This window comes from Cavia porcellus, unplaced genomic scaffold, assembly GCF_034190915.1.
Source record: "Cavia porcellus strain 051 isolate PalLab524CR breed Dunkin Hartley unplaced genomic scaffold, mCavPor4.1 scaffold_15, whole genome shotgun sequence".
Taxonomy (NCBI): Eukaryota; Metazoa; Chordata; class Mammalia; order Rodentia; family Caviidae; genus Cavia; species Cavia porcellus.
This window is the reverse complement of record NW_026947498.1, coordinates 59,336,479-59,357,218: the sequence shown is the minus strand read 5'-3', so window position 1 is coordinate 59,357,218 and position 20,740 is coordinate 59,336,479. Positions and strand designations below refer to the sequence as shown.

At 44.7% G+C, this 20,740-nt stretch overlaps 1 protein-coding gene across 6 annotated transcripts in view; it reads right to left on the bottom strand.

The window, feature by feature from the left end:
* Boc (BOC cell adhesion associated, oncogene regulated) overlaps window positions 1-20,740 on the bottom strand; it is a 72,766-nt gene that overhangs the window by 14,329 nt on the left and 37,697 nt on the right. For all 6 annotated transcript variants that reach the window (XM_063224974.1, XM_063224980.1, XM_063224976.1 and 3 more), the window contains 4 exons: window positions 20,087-20,251; window positions 19,188-19,466; window positions 1,738-1,884; window positions 398-541 (listed from right to left, as the gene is read on the bottom strand). In XM_063224974.1, the coding sequence (XP_063081044.1) occupies window positions 398-541; window positions 1,738-1,884; window positions 19,188-19,466; window positions 20,087-20,168 (652 nt within the window). In that variant the 5' untranslated portion in view covers window positions 20,169-20,251. The remainder of the gene's footprint in view (window positions 1-397; window positions 542-1,737; window positions 1,885-19,187; window positions 19,467-20,086; window positions 20,252-20,740) is intronic.

The following is a 20,740-nucleotide window of genomic DNA, read 5'->3' as shown; positions in this document are numbered from 1 at the left end:
AAAAGGCGGTTGTTATTTTCATACTAATGGGGGAGGCTGTGGGCCTTTGCGAGCTTTCAGCAAAGGGTGGTTTTGGGCATCACTCAGGGGGCAGGTAGCATGGAGGATACCCACATGGGCAATGCAGGATGCTCCCTACAGTGCTCTTCTGTGACCAGCAAGCCCCACATGCTCCTGAGACAGCTCCAAGGAGCCTGTGCTGTGACAGGCTGGCACTGCTGGTCTGCCCTCACTGAGTGCCAGACATCTGCTGGCCCAAGCCTCACTGCCTCCCCAACACACCCAAGCATGAAGAACTACAGCTGGCTCTGTGGCCCCCAGGTTCCCACCTCCCTGCCCAGCTTTGCTGGCCTCTTCATCACAGTAGCCCACCCCAGCAGGTGAGCCTGGCCCTTACGGCGCACACGCAGCCTATCACTGGAGCCAGAGGTTTTTACTTCCTGGGTCACTGGGTTGTAGGCAGCACACTTGTACATGCCCTCATCCTCTTGGCTGGCATTGACAATCTGCAGGTTCCCTGATGGCATGATCAGGTAGTTGTCTGTGGAAAGAGCAGAGAAAAGGGAAGATGGGAGAAACCGAACCCAGATTACTGTACTCCACAACTCTTGCAAGGCAGCTATGACCAGCCCAAGCCTAAAATGTGATTCTCTTCATAAACCTTGAGCCAAGTAGGACAGAAATGTCAGAGTGAGAGACTTATCAACCAATTGCTAATGAACTGGGTAACTGCCTGCGGGTGAGCATATCTTAGAAGAACATTTCATACTTTCAAGGGAGTTAAAGGGTAGAAAGGACACTGAGGTTAGGGTCAACCAGACCTGGCTTCAAGCTTTGGGTGGGCTGGATACAAACTGTGTGATCTTGATCAGGTTTATTAACCTTTGGGTCTTGTATGTTTATCTTTTAAAAAGGCACAATGTATATTGCCACTGTAAGGACTGAGAAGCCCATGCTGTAATTATGGAAGACAGATGATCATTCTTGAAAATCGCCAGAAGGAAAGGAATTGACTTTGGAACTTTCTATCAATCTTTGTCATAGTCCCTGTTCTGAGCCATCTCACTGTTGACTGTCTGTCACAGAAGAGGCAAGGAATAGTCTATCTTCCAGCCACTGTCCTATCCATGAAGGCCACCGGAACTCCTTTCCTGCACATTGCTTTGTCTGTTCCATTCCAGGCGAGTGTAAGGTGGGGTTTGAGCATGTATTCAGATTCTCTAGGCAGGGAGCAGATTTGCAATTTAAGGACAGCCCAGCGAGTCGGGTGGCCTTCAGCTTCATGGCAGGCAAAGCAGTGGCCATCAACTATGAGCTCTGTCTGGAGGCTTCTCTTGGGAATCATGGTGTTACCAAGCCTGGTGCTGGGCCACCCGGGTGTGAGCTGCTCAGGCAGCTGGCGTGGAGGTGGCAGATGGAGCAGAGCCTCTGCCAGGGGATGCTGCCAAACCCCTGCTGGGGACACAGGGATTAATGCTCTTCTGCTCTCAGTCTCCAGTCCTTTCTTAGTGGAAGGATTATATATATACATTCCTTTCCTAACTAGAAAATCTACAAGATATTTTAAAACATACACATTTTGATCAACTTGAGTTTGGGTAAAGCCTGGCAGACTTGCCCTCGAGGAACAGGTAAGTTGTGGAAAGAAGCTGTCTTCATCTTGAGGGACCCCTTCCCCACCATTCTTCTGGCTGTCTCTGGATCACGTGGCTCCTGCTCACCCCCTCACTCACTCACCTCTGGAGGCCTCCAGCCACTCTTGCTTGACGCTGTACCGGACCTGGGCTTTTGGGTGACTCTCAGGCAGGTGACAAGCAATGACAGCTGTGTTCCCCTCATCCACTTCGATCACATGCTGCACATCTAATTTGAAATCCTGGAGGTCTGTGGAGAGAAGTCGGTGATGCCAATTGTGCCTCGATGGAGAACAAGAGTGCTACCCTTCCAGATAGACAGCTACTGTCAGTCACAAGAAACAGCTGCAGAACCTTACACTGAGGGCTGTCAGAGATGCTGAGTCCATTCTTAGTGTCCTGCTTCTAAGGATGAAATGTGTGGCCCACACTGCATGGGGTTCAGCTTGCTGTATGAATGAGACAGGAACTGGGAGAAGTGCAGAGAATTCCCCCCGTGGATCGGCTGCTTCTCCGACACTGAGCCTTGAGGGAGCGCTGGCCCTGCCTGTCTGCCCAGGACATGGGTGTGGTCCCAGCACAACTGAGGGAGCGCCGCTGTCAGGAGGCTCAGCTAACTGACACAAAAGAGCACAACGAAAGTAAAGGCTTCTCTTTCTTTCTCTTTCTCTCTTCCTTTCTTTACCTCCCTCCTCCCTCTCTGACTTCTTTTCTTCCTTCCTATCTTGGAAAAACTGAAGATTGAACCCAGGACTTTCCACTGAGCTCCATTTCTAGCTTCCCATTTTTAGACATATTTTTATTTTAAAACGGTCGCCCTAAATCACCAATTTACGCAGGCTGGCCTTGATCTCACAATCCCGCCTCAGTCTCTCAGAGTGCTGAGATCAAATGCACGTGCCGCTATACTTGGCTCTTACTAACATTTCTTGAATCATGTTTGAACAAGGGTTCTATATTTGCCCGGACTTTGCAAATTATATAGACCAGTTCTGGCTGAGGCTTGCAGCCAAAGCAGCTAATAAGTTTTCTCTCTGAGAAGAGGAAGATTTGAACTATGGGAAGGGGATTGCTTGAGCTCAATGTATTCTAGCTCAGTATTGGTAACCCTGCTTTTTGAAAGCAATTCACTCAAAAAATGCAAAGGCCTTAATCCTCCTTCAGGCCAGTGTGCCTGTACCTGCCAAGTCAGGAGGCTCCCCACAAAGCAAGCTCTGAGTGCCTGTGAGCTCAGGGTATCTGGAAAATCCCTCAGGCACTGAGAAGTACTCTCTTCCATGGTCTGATAAATCCAAAACTACTCCACCAAGCCCCCCACCGCTATCTTCTTTCTTTACCTCATTCCAAGGAAATTTGCCTCCAGCAAAAACAAACTTAGCAGATCATTTTGCAAGAAAGATGTGAGCAACTGAAAGGAGTCTGGCACCAGAATGTCATCTCCATCTCAATGGCCCCGGGCTCCAGTTTGGGCTTATCCAGGCCTGGATCTTGTACTCAGCCAGGCACCCACCTCACTGATCCTGTGCTAGAAAACACAGGGCCTCCTTAAGCCCCTCTTGGCACCTGCTGCGCCTTCTGACAGCTGTTGGGGTGGAGACAGAGGCTGTTAGTGGTGGAGGGAGGCAGAAGTTGGGCACTGGTCAGCCCTTCTGTTCCGATGCCAACATGTGCACAGCAGCCCCGTGCGGGCTGGACCTGGGACACCCAGCTGGGCATCCAGCTCCCCGTGATGGCCAACTGGCAGAAGGCTTCCTGGCTTCAAAACAAGCAGTATTTCGGTCCTGGGTCTTTTCTCCTCCCCCTGTGCCTCCTAAGCTTAAGCTTTAGCTGTTGCTTTACTAGACAAACACTCAATTTGGCTGCTGGAGTAAAACTCAAGCTTCAGGAGAGGATCAAAGGCAGAGTAATGAAGTGATGAATGTCCTAAAACTCAGAGAGCCCCCCTCGCCGAGTGGGTTTTTGGGAGAGAGGGGGCAGGAAGGAGGCCAGAGGAGCAGAGACTTAGTGATCAATAACAGCCTAATCAGTCATCAGAGGGGCAGCCGCAGAGGAGATCCAGTTGGCTGCATGTGAAGGAAAGCAGCCTGTTCCCAGGCCCCTGGCTCTGCAAAGGCAGTTTCCTGGCTGAGTCCCTGGGCTCCCAGCAGCGCCTCATTGGGGTAAGGAGGACTCTTCTGTCACAAATGGGGTCAGCAAGCCTCTACTACAGACGGCTGGCCTCAGGTTTCACGGGAAACGGCTGGACAGGACACCTGTCCTTGCCTGTTGGCTGCTGTGTTTGAGCAGTCCATCAGAGGGATGCTTTTCAGCTTCAATCTTGCCTCATCCTCCTCTTTTGCATCCTCACACTGTTCAGTCTTCTTCATAAACTTGTTAACTTTAGTCAGAGCAGTAGGGCTACTCTGGTTGCTTCTCAGCTACCCCCAGGTCTTTGAGAGCATCTCTGGGTTTACTGACATTCATCTGTCACAGACTTTGTGCTTCCTGAGAAAACCCCATGACACTTTAGTCTTCATACGGAATTCCTCGTTCCTTCAGTAGGTTCTAACTGCAAAGCGAAAAGGTGTCCTCAACACACCACGTATGCAGATCACTGATTACAGGGATTTGTTTAAACACACATCAAGTGATGTGCACTGTGCTTCCTGTCACACTTAAGGGGTACATCAGACACACATTCTCTTCTTGGGAAAAAAAACACAACAGACTTTGAGAAGGACATGGGGTGGCTGCCCTCACCAGGATTCCAGGATTCTACCTCAGGAATGTCTTGGCTTGAACTACAAATGGACAGATTTTATCTTGAATCCCCTTGAACTAGTTTCTCATCACTTTTCAGTTTTCATTATTCCTTTATTAATAAGAGCTATGAATTAAACTGCAATATTTGGTGTTATTCACACATCTTCAAAACCAATTGCCATGTCTTAATGATAGGCTTTGTTCTCATTTTCGGGGACCTTCCACATTCAAGGTGTGTAGAGTCTCTGCTCAATGGCCCCAATGTAACCCATACATCTAACAATCATTTTCAAGGGATTTTCTCATTCAGTCTTCTCCCAGAGCCCACCTGTCTGCTAAGTGGATCAAAGCTCTCTCTGTTGAAGTGAAAGGTCATGTAAGATGGCACTTTTGGCTGGATGCCGTGGCAGGCATTGACATTCCTTCTCCAAAAACTGGGCTGAATGCTTAGGAGAATGCTAGTGTTTTGGCCATGCAGGCACTTCTCACATACGGTCCTGCCCGGCTGTCCTTCTGTGTTCTTGGGGATCAGAGGACAAGCCTGCACTCATTTGCTGAGGTTTGGATAGAATCCACCAGATTGCGGGCACCACATGGAGCTCATCCTGCAGAGCTTCCCAGATGGTTCAGCAGCCTCAGGCCCATCAGCAAGTTTCTGTCCTGAATGCTAATTCTGTTCCCCAACTCTCACGCCCTCCAAGCCTTAACTTGTCCCTATGGCAGATCGCTGCATCTATGAATGATGTGACAAAGCTCAGGAAGATTCTACCCTAAAGAAACGTTACTCTGGGGCAGCTGGCCCCGTGGTCCTTCCCTGTTCCACCATCAGAGAGATGGCTCATAGATAGAGGAGATAAAGCTACCAAGCGCTTTCTCATGACTGCACAGATGGACTTGAGTGTAGAGCATGCGAAGACGAAGGTCTTTGGCACTGCCACATGGTGTGGCCTCCAGCAATGTGGCAGTTCTGCTTAGCTCTGCACTGGTTCATTGCTGAGCAAAGACGCACACACACTCTCAACCTCAAGTCAGCAGGCCCCCACAGCTAGTTCTTTCAATAGAGTGCTCTATAAGTGGAAACCTACAAAAGTATTTGCTGAGGACGGGAGGCAAGATGGAGAGGCAGAATGGAGATGGAGCTGACGGAGCTCATGAGGTAAGAAAGCCTGGGGTCACTAAGGCCTGGGGATACTTCTCAGAAGCCATGCATTTGGAGAAGTGACTAAACCTTTTCACCTGTGGGTAAAAAGACACAGAGACCACTAAAGCGAAAGCCAACTGCAGCTCACAAAGCTGAGACAGTGTATTCTGCATTTGGCTTTCGGTGCAGTGTCCTTCATGGTGTCCGTCAGACATCATTGGATGCCTTCCTTCAGCCAGGGGCTCAGAATTGTCTGTAGCACCAGGCGCTGCAGAAAACACAAAGGAGAAAAAGCTCCCAACTATAGGGAGCTCTTTGTCTAACTGACAAGACAGGTAAGGACAACACACTGTAGGCTGCCATCATTCACAAGAGCAGTGTCTTCCAACACGGCCTTCACCTCCCCTGCCAGCCCTTCCAACCTACACCAGGCCACTGGGATCTGCAAAGAATTTAGGGAGGGAGCTGGCAGAACAAGTACTGCTCCTTGCTTTGCAACCTGGTACAGTGGATAAATATGTCTTCTGTCTTTGGGATTCTTTTTTCTACCAGTCCAACTGCACAAATAATTCTGGCTCCAAACAAAGCCCTCTTCTGACAGCCATTGGAAACATGACATGAAATTACTCAAATATACTTTCTGATGAAAGCGAGGAATGCTTTTTTTTTTTTTTATTTAAGTAAAAACAGCTATCATGGGGAGGAAAATAAAAATCTATGCAGATGCCAAATTAGTTGTCAAATCTTGCTTTTGCCTTTTAGTTGGGTTGGGGCATGTGCCCAGATGTGAATAGTGGAAGGGAAGAGATGAGAGGGGCTGGAGGAAGGAGGTGCTGAGGACAGAAAGTCAAAGTACAGATAGGAAGGAGAGAGGCTGGAGCGGGCAACAAAGGAGAGGGGGCACAAAGGGAGGGGTGGAAGAGGAAGGAGAGGGTTTTTAAGACCTATTTTGCAATGTCATTAAGTGATTTGCAATGCACTGGCCTAAGGCTTCAGGAATGTCTTGGCTTGAACCAATTAAAAATATTTTCAAAAGACACAGAGAATGAGAAATGTGATTAATCCTCAAAGACAAGTCAAAGATGGGAGCTGTGTCTCCATTGAGTCTGGCGAACAGATGAACAGAGATGTCTGTGAGACCATCTCATTTATCTGACTTCAGTGCTGCTAGGAGACTAAGCTGGTTTGCAGACTTGGGGAGTTTCTTTTGGACAAGATGAAGGAATAAAATGGTTTGAAAAAAAATACACTGAAGAAAGAGAGCAGGAAAATTTGCTTGCCAGCAGCCCACATCACACATATTTCTCTGATCATCCAAATATAAACTATAAACTTAGCAATGGGAAAATTAATGTGAATCATGGTGGTCCGGACTCATCAGAGCCAAAGCTGGATCCTGGCACGGTCTTCAGCAGGGCTGGCAGCCTGCACAGGAAGAGAAAGAGAAGGCAGAAAATGGAGGCCTAGCAGCTAGGAGGGGGAATAGAGACCTGCAACGTGGCTTTTGCAAAAGGATTCCATATAGGAGACACAACGCCACAGGCTTACATGATTCCCAGTTTTCCTCCCAACATACCTGGGACCTGTGGACTTTCAGCCAGCAGCAGTGACTACTGAGCCCTTCCCACTATGAGCTCTGACACTGTCTGGTAAAACGTCTAGTGGGACACAGAGGCACAGCCACATACATCTCCCTATGAGGTTTCAAAAGTTTCTCTGAGTATGTCAGTCGGTTTATTTTAAATATCTTTTACACTTCTGAAACCCATCAATTTTCTAAACCCTTCTTGAATTTATTTTTGTTTTCAACTTGTCAATATTCTGAGTTCCTACTACATTTTCTTAATCACTTTCTGAAATTTTTAAATAGATCAGAATTTGGTGAAGAAATCTTTAATATCTCATGCCTTTTTGATCTTCTAGATTGCAAGCATATTTTATCTGAAAGCTTTCTTCTTTCTAGACATTCACTGAAGACCTGTGGTGTTCCAGGCCCTGTAAAGCCCTCCTAACACAGAGATAAATGAAAACAGCTCCATTAATTTAGAGACAAACTTTGTCACTTTACTGCTGTATAGTTCTCAGGAATATTACCAGATTCCAAAAATATGTGCAAGTCTGAAAACAAGATCAAAGTAGAAACTGCTAAATATCCGTACACACACAAAAAAGGGGGAGCCAAGAGACTCATCTCCTCTCTTAGACTTCTCTTTTCATTTTAAAGGAACCATATCACATCATCTTCCATAAAGGGGTTCGGTGATTTTAAGCCAAACAGTCAATTCTTCTTTGGCTTTGAGGAGCCTCAGTCTGTTCTGACACATCGAATCAACAAACCCTGCAGCCTTCCCTTATTTTCTTAGCTTAGGAAACAGAACTATGATTTTACTTAAGCACATCCGTAAAACATGGATGGGGGTAGTTGTGAATTAAGAGTCTTCAATACAGAATGCGTGATAGGCTGGAGACAGCTTGGCAAATAGTCATCACAGCTAAATACAGAATTAGACCTCTGGCTGTTTGGAGCTGACCTTTTGCAGCTAAAATGCCCTGCACAAAGTATACACCACGGGTCTGTCTGATGTGACAGAATTAGGGCTGCTGTTATCATTTGAAGATTTTACCAGAATATCAGGAGAATTCTTGCATGATATGAATTTATCCAGTGTAGAAAACAGAAAAGGGTAAATGACTTTGACCTCAAGTGGTAAGGTACTTCTTATTTGTTTACTATTTAGATAGTCAAGTTGCTTGGCATCTTTAGGAACTGAGTTGTCTTTCAATAATTTTCTTGGCCAACTGGCCAAGTAAAATGCACGTAACATAAAAAGTTAAATTTCAAGCCAAATGAGTTCTTTCCCAACTCTCCACTCTGGCGTGAAGCTGTCTCTGCTCCTCCCAGCAAAGGCAGTCTCAGTTGCTCCAGCCTTCAGCTGCAGACTCTCCTGTCCTCCTGGGGGAACTCAGGAAGCCACCTGTGTTTTCCCTCCTCCCCTCACCCTGCTTCCCACTGTCACCCTTGATCTAAAAGCAAAAGGCTTGCATAGGATCCTCTGGGACACCCAAGCCAACACATGAATGTTTTTCCAATTTGCAGCAAATGGCTCCTTCTTGTTTTGTTAAGCAGCAACTGGTCTCTGAGTCAGAGTAGGAGGAAGAGAGGGTCTCCTTGCTTAATTACAACATGTCTATTCCCAAAGGGAAAACAGATGAGAAACAGCAACAAAGTGGAGAAAGTGGAGAATGAGATGGAGAGTAGCAAGAGAGAATTACCTGGTAACTAGATTAGAATTCTGGAGTTCACCACGGAAATATCTCACTATGGAAATTAAACTCACTATGCAAGTATCTGCTGTCCCAGAAGTATCTGCTGGGTGTGGATCTGAGTCTACAGTACAACAGAGAGCTGAATTTAGTTGCGAGAAAGGTATGTGCGGATTCAAGGAATTAAAGATAAAGGCAGCAGACACATTCTTCAAGACTCTACTCCTGAGCCTTCCTCAACCTCTCCACACTGAAACGAGTCATTGCCAGTCTCTCAGCTCCCATTAAAGCTGGTCTTACTACTGTCAGGCAACTCATGGGACTGATTTACTGAAGTCCACCTTCTCCATTAGCTGGAAAGGTCTCCAGTGGCTAGGACCAAGTCTTACTGTGCTCTACTGTAACCGCAAAATACTTCCCAATGCTTAGCACATTAATTTCCAAAACAGTAATATGAAGATGTCAGCACTGAAGGTGAAGGGATAGTTTGTAATTTTTCAAGTGGGACTCAATGAACTTTGCTTTTGTCTTATTTAGTAGAAGTCTTTAAGGACAAAACGCATTATAAAGTGGTAAGTTACTGAGGGAGAAACTGAAGAGGCTGGATTATGAATTATGATAAGAAAATATATTCTAGGAAAGGCACTATAGTGATGGTTAAAAAGACAAATTTTTTGATTGATTTTCTTTGGGTTTCTGTATTTCTTCTGTTGTCTTTTCTACCTTTCTATTCACAAAGGAAGTTGGCTAATAGAATATATACTAATGTAAGTTAAATTTTAAAGTCCAAATCAAGAATTATATCATTATAATGTCACAAAAGTTGACAGAATTTTCTGAGATGTCACTTGTCTGAGGTGTCCAAAGCAATTTTTAGCAACATACATATGCCAAGAGGGTTTTCTATAGCTGTTCCTGCAACTTCTAGGAAGGGCCAAACAGTAGAGCATCACGGAGAGTCTGTAACTCCCAAGGATGCAATTCTATCCAAGGCTGAAATCTAAAACATTCAGGCAGCTGAGTGGACTTCATGGTTCCATAAAGACTGTCACACTTGGATGGAGAGAAAAGATGGTGGATAGATAATAACATGCTACAAAGGCTCCCTGAGATAGTCAACTTAGATTCCAAAAATAATACAGCGTGGGGAGTCCCGAACAGAAGGAGATAGATCCTCCTGACCCTGGAACAAACTAAGCTGAGAGAAACCAATTAAATATACCAGTTCCAGTGCTACTATTGGAACAGCTAAAGTCTGGTGCCTCCCCTCAGTACTTGAACCCGCGCAGCCAAGACTTCTCGAGCTACCCGAAAGCCCACAGCTTCAACTCACTGGAGATGCACTCGCACTGAGGATGAGAGTTGGTGAACCAAATGGAGAGCTGAGCTGGCAGGGAACCTGCATCAACCTGTATTGAGTGATGGGAATAAAACCCTTCCATAGAAAAAGGGGCTCCAACAGACGACATTCTGGGACTGGGCAGACTGGCGAGAACAAGGAGCTGCAGTGACTTCAGTCAGCTGCTCCCTTCTCAAGCGGGATTGGTGGGGAGTGCTTGACCTCAGTCACACCTGGGACTGAGACCCAATAGGGTAGCCCAAACCAAGTCCCGACACCTGGCAGTGCACCCTAATGCAGTGAAACCCTCAGCAGGTTGACTGACCTGGAGGGGAGGGCCCAGCATAAGCTGCCCTCGTCTGTACCTCCAGTACACTGCAATGGGCGGGAGTACCTAGTCAGCATGCTTCAGACAAACTGAAACCAACAAAGAAAGAAACTGGGGCCTCCTATATACACCTGTGTGAAAGGAACAAAAAATATGAAAAGAGGAAGCAACAAGAAAGAGTCCTTAGCCCCCAAACCAGAGAACATTGATCTGAGAAAGGTAAATGCAAAGGACATTGAGGATGGCAAACATGCCATATCAGACACGACACCAGTGGACATAAAGAGATATCTTCGGGACCTCATAAACGAATTCAAAAGTGAAGTATTTAACCAAGTAAAGCAAGATATAAAGAGAATAATAAAAGAAATGCTAAGCACCTCCCAAGAAAAACAGATGCAAGAATGGAGGATCACAAAAAAGGGGAGAATTGTTTGATGAAGAAAGTAGAGAAAACATAGAATACATGAAGCAGGTTCAAAGAGATTATCAGGAAATTAAAAACTCCATTGAAAGCTGGCAAAACTGCTTCAAAGAAACTAAGGATAGATTATCTGAACTGGAGGCCAGGTTTGCAATGTGGGATCATGAAAAGAAAAATTTCTTAAAAATAACAAGGAAACAAGCAGTAACAATACAAAGGTTAGAGGACAATAAGAGGATCTATAACTTAAGAATAAAGAATGTGAATGAATAAGCAGGGGTATAAACAAAGGAACTACAAAGGCTATTCATAGAAATAATTAAGGAAAACTTCCCAAACATAGGAAAAGGAAAAGATATTTAGATGTATGAGGCATACAGAACTCCAGCCACCTACAACCAAAACAGAACTACATCCAGGCATATAATAAACAAGATCACAGAAATCCAATATAAGAACAGAATATTAAAAGCTGTCAGTGACAAGAAACAGATTACTTACAAGGGAACACCCATCAGAATTACAGTAGATTTCTCGAAACAAACCATCAAATTGAGAAGAGTGCAGAGTGAAGTAATCTAAACCCTGAAAGAAAATAACCTGCAGCCCAGAGTGATGTACCCTGAAAAATTGCCCCTAGAAATTAATGCAGAAAAAGATGCTTTCAAGATAAAGGGGGAATTTGCAACCACCAATCCAACTCTACAGAGAATACTGCAGGATATTCTAAAGAAAGAGAAAAGCACCAGGCCTTCAGGAACAGTGGCAGAGAGGCCCCAAGGAATGGAGCAAAAAGTGAAATGAAGAAGACAAACAGACAACTAATGATGGAAAAAGAGCACAACAGAAATGAGGCAGAGAAGGTTGGATATAATTTCTAATATAGGTGGCCTAGATACACTAAATTAAGGAAAAAAAGAAAGAATCGCTGGCAGAGTTGATCAAGCGGTAGGGTTCACCAAGATGCTCTTTATAGGAAATAATAATTAACCTGAAGAAGGGTATACAGACAGAGAATCAAATATAAAAAAACAGAACTCTATGTGATAGGGAACCAGAGAGTAATAGGAGCAAGTGGACCAGTATTTATGGATAGATTGGAAACACAGGCTTTAATAGGTAAAAAAATACAACTAGAAATCAAATCCAGGAGTGAAAAAGTACGGAAACACTTAGGTAAATAGCAGGTTGCCCTCCCAATATAAAACTGAGGCTGTTGGGGAGACCCAAAAATGCATAGTACACCCCGCGGGAGTGAAAGCAGAAGATATTGCTAATAGTGTATCAGGAATTAAAACCCATATTACTTGCACCACTTTGCTTAGATAGAACTTATTCTGTCCCAGTTTGTATACAAGCACTAGATCTGAGGGCACAGACAGCTACCCCCAAAATATCAAGATTTAGCACAGTAATCATCTTTAATTTCCTATTAACTTAATCTGGATTCCTGTATAACTTATACTGTTATATCATGCCTGATCTTAGTTAAATCTGATTTCTTTGATTGCTGTTTGTTATTGACAGATTTTATTCAAAACTGTTAAGGTTGATAGTATCAAGTCAGAGAGTAAAGACAACTACACTGAAAATGACAGTGATTCACTAGGATCCTATTCTGGTTTGATTACTACCTGTTTTTGTACTTCTACACTATGTACAAAGTTGTATTTCTATTAATACTGTTATATACTGATACATTCAACTATATCTGATGATATAGCCAATTCTATTGATGATAACAAGAGACAACACAGTAACCATGGTAGAACTCTTAGTACAGTACTTTTATACATCTCTTTAGTTTTATGTGTCTATAGGAATATGTTTTGTTCTGTTGTGATTTGTTCTGTTTCTCCCTCTAATATAGAAAGGATAGAAATACATGTTAAGACTCATGCTTGCGTAAAAACAGTTTATGAGAACTGATCTTATGACACATGATGAAATGAACAAATACTCTGAAGGAAAAAAACACACTACAGTATCCCGTGCTGATTCCGGAGTGTCATGATGTGAAATCCAGCAACACTATTATTCTTTGACAAAGTGATTTTAGTCTGCTTTGGTTTGTTTAATCTCAGTGTAAATGAAGATATGGATAAATGTGTATATTTTTAAGTGTATAGGATTGATAACCATATTACTAAGTTTTTATTAGATAGTTGAACAGAACTATTTGCAGTTTCCCTGTTTGAATTCCCATTTATATGTTCCACTTTTGTATCTTGAACAATTATTTGTAAGAGGACAGTATGTAAACATCAACTAGTGATTTATTACTGTTTATTTTTTTTCTTTGAAAGTATGTACTATTTCTACCCATTTTCTGTATTTTTTGTCTCTCTTTAAATAAAATAAAATAAAAAAAGATTGTTACATTCGATAGCCATCACACTGGCAGAGGACAAATACCTTGGTCTAAAGGGGTGATTAATGATTCTGGGAGCTGGGTTGAAGAGGAATCTAATTTTTTCATATTACTTCCAAAGAGACAGGTTCCTACACTCTCATAGGTAGATGGTGTGGTTAAGGTACACAGTGGAGAATTATGATGGTTAATCTTAAGTGTCAACTTTGTTTACAATGGTGACCAGTTGTTCAAAAACAAATTTGGATGTTGTCAAGACATTTTTTATGAGATTAACATTTATGAAGTGAACTTTGAGTAAAACAGTTTGCTCTCCATAAGCGGAGTGGGCCTCATCTAGTCAGCTGAAGGTTTTTAAAATCAAGACACTGGTTTCTCAGAGAAAGATAACATAGAAAATCATCTGAGTTTCCCACCTCTAGATCCAAGACTGCAATACGAACTCCTACTTGAATCTATAGCTTACATGAGCTAATTCTTTAAAGTAAATCCCCTCTCTCTGCATACTATATAATTACACATATATTGGGTATGATTATACATACTGGATATATATATTATACATATACACACACACACATATAGAGAGTGTGTGTGTAAGCTAGAAATATTTTAAAAAATAAATGTCTATGATGTTACTTAGTGGCCTATTCTAGTGGAAGATCGGAACCCAGGTGATTTTAATGAGATACTTGATGGGAATCAGATGAAGGGAGCTGAGCAACAGAGGACCTGGATGGACTACAGAATTCTCCATTCTATAGGTTAGGGTCCCCCCAGTTTTTCAGCACAAACCACAAGCGCATAAATGAGCAACTCTCAGGCTATACCAACGGTGTCCAGTGACCCCATGGCTGCTCTTCAGGAAGCTGGAAGAGGGAACCCAGATTGAAGAACCCATGTGTGCCAGAAGTAACCAGAAGGTTCAGAGCAAGTGGGTTAGCTGTCTCTGTCTACCAAGCCAGTCCTCTCTCAGCTCTGATTATGACCAGAAGAAGCTCTGCAAAACTCTAGACTCACAGCTTCCTAGAGGTTGGTGGCAGAATGGAGATGGCAGCACAGGACTGGGCAGCCCCCAGGGCCTTCTGCAAGGAGGCACTCCTCAAATACTTGCAGACCAAATGAGCCAAGAAAATAAAAACTTGCTTCAGAGTTCTAGTATCGCATATTCTCTCACTTGATCCTCATGAGCCGAGTGATGTAGGTTACTGTACTCATGGCATAACTGTGGTTATCTGAGACACTGATTTACCTAGAGTCATGCAACTTGTAAATGGAAAAGTAAGGACTTCAATCTAGGATATGAAATTTCAGTTTCTTGTTTTTTCATTATGCCCACTTGGCTCTTCATTTTATTGATGGTTAAATTAAATTATGGTAACAAAGGGTTCCTTGTCCCCTTCTGACTCTTCCTCAAGGTCACAGAGTCAAGGAAATACCTGCTTAGAGGGAGTCCTTTCTTTTCTGTCAGCCTCTGCCTGTTGATCTCTGATGCCAAACAAAGAGTGACTGGGGCTGTACGTGCCTGGCCTTATGAAGGGATATGGATTTTGTCACTGTTATATCAGCATCAACTTAAGCTTCACATTAGGTTGGGAATTAAAATTCTCAGATTTGGAAATTATGGGTTGGCAAGTACTTGTTAGCAATTACTTTACTTTCAAGCACAACTGGGCCTACAGATGAGGGAAGAACTGAGAGAACTAATAAAGACCTATTTAAAAAGTAAAAGGAAAGGATTACAATGGAATCTGAATGGTAGGTGTTAGACACAGGGATAGACAAGAGCTTCAATGCTACCAGTTCCGATGAGCCCTGGAGAGGACTTGCTATGCAGCACTAAGAAGCCTGAAGGCAGAAATGGTGTCCCCCTGGTAGTATCAGCTCAGAAGCACAGTGGAAATATCTGAGCCATACAGAGTGGGAGCTGCTTGGTGTAAAGCTTGCGAAAAGACAGAAAACAAAGTGGCAGGAAAGAGATCAAAGGCATAAGTATTTCAGAAAGAAAGAATTACACAATGTGATCTGAAATGAGGCCTTAGCAGCAAGAAAAATTTATCAAAACTAAAGTTTATGTTAATAAGAAAGAAAACATTCTCTAGAGGAGAGCGAGATGGGGACACCTACAATGTGAAGGTGTACATAGCCATACTAGAGGCAGGAAAGGTGCATAGGTGACATTCCAGTAGCTCTCCATGTCTGGCTCCATTTTACCAAAAACCAGAAGCTGATATCGCCAGGACAGAGTGACATCTAAGTGAACCTTCAGCCACTACCATCGGAGTAACAGAGGCCTGGGCTAGGAAATTTGCCCCATCCCTGCACCACTGTCCAAAGTTCAGAGTGGACTCTAGGGGGTAGGCCAGGTAGCAGCACATTAACAAATATGCCAAAAACTGGATTGCTTTGTGCATGAAATAACACCTAAAGGCAAGCAGAAGAGGCCACATGAAGAAGAGGCCTTAACTGCTGAGAGTGTGTGGGTGAGCATATGTGCGCATCAGCATGCCTCTGCCCAACCTTTCCTCTGAAGGTAGATCACATCTTTGTAATCCCATCTACAGAGCAGCCTCCTGTACACCAGCCAACGAGCAAAACACAGCTTCTATTCTGCTCAGGAATGTGCTTTTAGAAACTTAATCTAATTGCTGAGTCTGGGCCAAATACCTTAGTGGCATTAACCCAAAGACAGCACCCCTTTCTCTGTCCCCACCTGCCTTCCCACCACCCTGTCGCTGCCTCCTCCACGCTTGGTATTCTGTGGTTCCACTCCATCAACTCCGTCTTCTGCATGATGCAGACCCCTCTCCACTGTGCTCCATTTCCAGCCTGTCTCCTTTCTTCTGGTTAGACCAAACATTTTTGCTTCTGCTTCATGTTGAAAGGACCAGCCAACAGTCCTTAGCTTTCAAAAGGCCAGCTCCTCTGTCACACATGCCCTTTCTCCTCTTACTGTGCCTTCCTGGGCTGCAACCAAACCCTTCCTTTTGTCCTCTGCCAACCACCATCACTGCAAGCACCAGAGACAGCAGCAGCCAGGACTTATTTTTTAAAAATATAGACCAGGGGCTGGAGATTTAGCTCAGCAGCATAAGCGCCTGCCTGGTAAGCATGAGGTCATGAGTTTGATTCCCAGTACCCCCCCAAAAAAAATCGCTTAAAAATAAAGACTATAAACTTGCTTTCCTTACACACACATACACCTTGAAGTAAAAGGAGAGCTCCAAAACAAATTTTTCCCTCTCCAACTATGCTATCCTCAAAAAGGTTCAGCCTGGCTCCTAAGTAGGTCAAATGAATGGTTATAGAACTTTTGAGCTTCCACAGACATGTGCTGACCATTTGCAGATGAAATCTCCCTTCTAGATAATCTTTAAAGGCAGAAATGTTGTTTCAAGGCACATCTTATTTGTAATATTATTTGTAATAATGTACTGCCAAAAGTAAATAATTGCTCAGCAGCAGGAAATAGGATCAGCACATTATAGGAAGGCCGCCATAAGGATGTTCCAGGGCCGTTAGTAATTATGCTCATGTTCTTCTAGGGGTGGGAGAGCACGTTAACTCAGAAGGGGCACCCTGGGATGTGCCTGCTGGGCACATATGAAACGTGATGGTTTCTTCACTTAGGATTATACAGGTCTTGTACTTTATTGCCTTCATTTTCAGTTTCTTTTTTTCTTTCTTTTCTTTTCTTTCTCTCTCTTTTTTTTTTTTTGGTGGTACTGGCAATTGAACTCAGGGCCTTGTACACTTTACCACTGAGCTACATCTCCAACCCTCCTGTCTTCAGTGTAAAAGGAATAAATTATTAAAAGGCAAATACTTCTCACACAATGTCAGTGGGGAAAAACAAGAAGAGTACATGCAGGCGTACCATCACAACAGTGTAAAAACAAGGGTGTGAATGAAGATTGGGATGATAATGCTGGTTGGGTGAAGAGGGCAGGCTCAAGGGAGACATTTTAAAATATATTCTAAAATTGCTGTGATGCAATTATAACATAAAACTATAAAAGCAGAGGTAGGAAGTATATGATGGTAGGAATTGAACCTCTGACCTCAGCCCTTCCCCCTGCGATGAGAGAACCCTCTCTACCTCCACCTAAGCCTCCAGCCACTCAAAACAAATGCACCAACCCAAATGAAGGGCAAAGTCCAGCTGGCTGCCAAATGGGTCCAGGGACCCGAATGCTGCCCTGAGCACTCAGTCTGCTGCCTAGAGACCCTACATTCAGACTCAACTGTGCTCCTGTGTGAAAAAGTGATGTGGTTCCCAGTATGCAGTCCCTCCCAGATGCAGCTTAGGGTCAGCACGGACTCTCCTCCTCCCTTAGAAAAAGGCAGGGCGGCCTATTTCCCAAGAGAACAGGAGTGCCCCTGGTAGCCTCTGCTCCCCTCTCCCAGAAAGTGAAGTCTCTTCTGGGGATCAGGGAGCAAAGAGGGAAAGGAGGGATCCCCAGCAGTTTTATTTCCCCATCCTTCATTATTTTTTCCCAGAGCCACACTCCCTTTGCCCCAGGTGCATTTCAGAAGTGTGTGCCCTGAGATATGATCCATTAACACAGGGTGGCACAAAACAACCAACTGCCTAGAAGCATGCGATCCACAAGGGGGAACGGGGATGTGACACAGAGGTTCAAAATGGGGCTCTCAGAGACAAAGGGATCCTGCTAAGTCAGGAAAGAACAAACCCTGATAATCTTCTCAAAGTTTAAATCCATTAAAATTTCAACAAGGTTTCCCATTTCCTACTCTTTAGGTTCTGGAAAAGGGGTAAGTTGAGGCAATTCTTTTTATATCCTGGCTCTAGGCACATCTTATACGAATATCAGGGCTACCCTACAGCCTTCAGTGTGTTTGACCCATTAAGTCTCATGTTTCTCTATGTCCAATAGCAGAAAGAGTCAAATAATGCAATGTCCTGTGCCTGGGACACTGTACATCCAAGTGGAGGTCACATATGACAGCAGTGTGTCAGGCTGACCACTTTCCCTGGCTTCACAGTAGGGCACCCAGAATACCTGTCCTGGGTAAGATTCCTTGACACTATGTAAGTCACTTGATCCCGGATTTACTCTATAGATCTTCACATCTACTCAAGTAATTTTGTGAAAACTATGTCTCATTTTCATAAAAGAAATATGAGCAGTCACAAGGACAACCTAGAAGAAAGTGCAGAGAAATGGAATCAACCAGAATGAGCTGCTTGAGAGGGATCTTTGAAGCCATTTGGCCTTTGGTCTCCATACCTTAACCTGAGGACTTATGTTTTTTTATAAGGTAAAAATCAGAAGTAGAGATCAAGATGTAACACTGATCTTGTATCACTAGAAGTCTATAGACAATTGTTTTTTAAAAGCTACCATGTACTGAGTATAACAATAAAAGTAAAACTCAAAAGAAAGTGTGAAGCCTTGTATCAAACTGTCACTCAATCTCTTCCTTCCTGTCTTTATCCCTTTGTCGTGCAGTTGCCTTTCTGTTATTTTTCATGATTTATATTCCAGGCAATGGAAAATGCTTTCTCCTCACAAAGAGCCAGGATCCAAGTCTGGCATGGGTAGATTTGGGTACCAGGCCCTGGTAAATACTCTGTGACCCCCGAGAATGGGGGAGGGAAACAGAAGAGGGTGGGAGAGCCACTGGCACACTCCACCCAAAACACAGGGTGCCACAACGAGGAGGCAGGATGTGGCCCAGCTCTGGGGCTCGCAGGACTGTTTGCCCTCTGCAGAGGCTCATTGTAGACATCACTCTGTGCAGAGCGACACTTTCCAAAGCCAGGATGGTGCCCCACCATCTGGGATCCCTAGGCAGCTACTGTCTTCTGATTTGAAATTTCAGCCATCAAGTCCCCTTTTATGGTATAATAGTGACAGGGGGTGGAAAGAGAGAGTGGGTGAAAGGAGGCAGGGTCACACAGGCAGAGGAGCAAACTCACTGGCTAGTGTCACTGTGGCTGGCACGCTGGCCACAGCCCCTGCAGGCATCCGAGCCACACACTGGTACCGTCCCACGGTGCGGTTGTTGAGGGCAGTGATGACGAGGGTCCCTCGGGTGAGGAGGACACCCAGAGCCTCATCTGAGCCATTCAGCTCCTTCCCGTTCAGGCGCCAGGTCACGTTCACCCATGGAGGTTCCACCACACAGCCCAGGATCACGGTTCCTCCGAGCTTCTGGACCGTGGATGCAGGCTGCACGGTGACCTGAGGAACCTCATCTGGGGAAAGAGCAGGGCACAGCAATGAATCAAGGCCCCCTGCAAAACAACAGCATCGCCTTTCTAGAAGCACAGCACCTAAGCAGCTTCCCAGAATTGAGAACCAGGAGGATCGCTCTTTCTCAGAGGAGCCCAAATGCCCTTGCCCATTCCCTAACCTGCCTGTGTTCCCCGAGTGTAGGTTTGGGGCTGTGATAAGGTGCAAAGGCGAGTGCTCAGGCTCTGGAGCTGGACAGGCTTGGGCCGGATACCAGTGTGACTCTTTCTGAGTCATTTGACTCTATCCTTTCTGAGCCTGTTTCTTCTCTACAAAATGAGGCTAATGTTGCTTTGTAAGTATGAGGCTTACAAGGTATATAAATGCCATGATCTCATCTCATAAATGTACACTAAAGGGCAGTTATTTTATTCCTCTCCCTTCTCGGTATATTTTTGAAACAAAATACTAAATTACAACCAATACAAGTTGTCACTATCACTTCCCATTTTGTATTCTTCACATGCCCCTGCAGGCTGGTGGGGTGAAGCGCTCTAGTTTATCCCAAGCTGCTTATTGCTTCGCCTGATGTGAAGGCAGAGATCTTCTGGGAGGGGCTGCCGAGGAGGGAGGGAGCACTCACTCAAGCCGGCCAGGCAGCCTGCTGTGACCAGGAGGAGCCACGGGATTGCGACCTCAGGCCTCTTTGCTCTCAGCATTCTCATCGTCCCACGAAGCACGTGTCACAGAGGGTCCTAAACCCACTCCCATAAGCCACCAGGGTCACTCACAATGACGCCACAGTCTCCTGCAACACAGTTGTGAGACAGAAAAAACAGGATGACCACGGTGAGAATGCATGGAGGCCCCATGACAGCCAAAGGCCCCAGCTTCCTGCCTCCCTCCACCTGCTGACAGTGTTGGGAGTGGAGACCTCACTGCTGGACGACCAAAGCACACCTTCATGACACTTCTCAGCTAGAAGAAGCTCCTCCATCAGACGCCTCCTGAGAGACAAGGTGATTGTGTTATGATAAGGATGCTGCAGCTCTGCTAGGGGACCAGTAGTGGCAAGGTCAGGGCTGTCCAGGACATGAAGACAGCAAGGGGTACAGCCACGCACAGAGCATGAGCAGTGAGAATCTAGTGCCAATGCTGGAACAACCAAATTACCGCTCCACTGCTTTGCCAGAGGCCTGATATCCACAGCCACCACATGGCAAGTTGCGTGCTAGTGTAGACCACTGGAGTATAGCACCGTCTCAGGTGCAATCGTATGTGCATATTAAATACACTT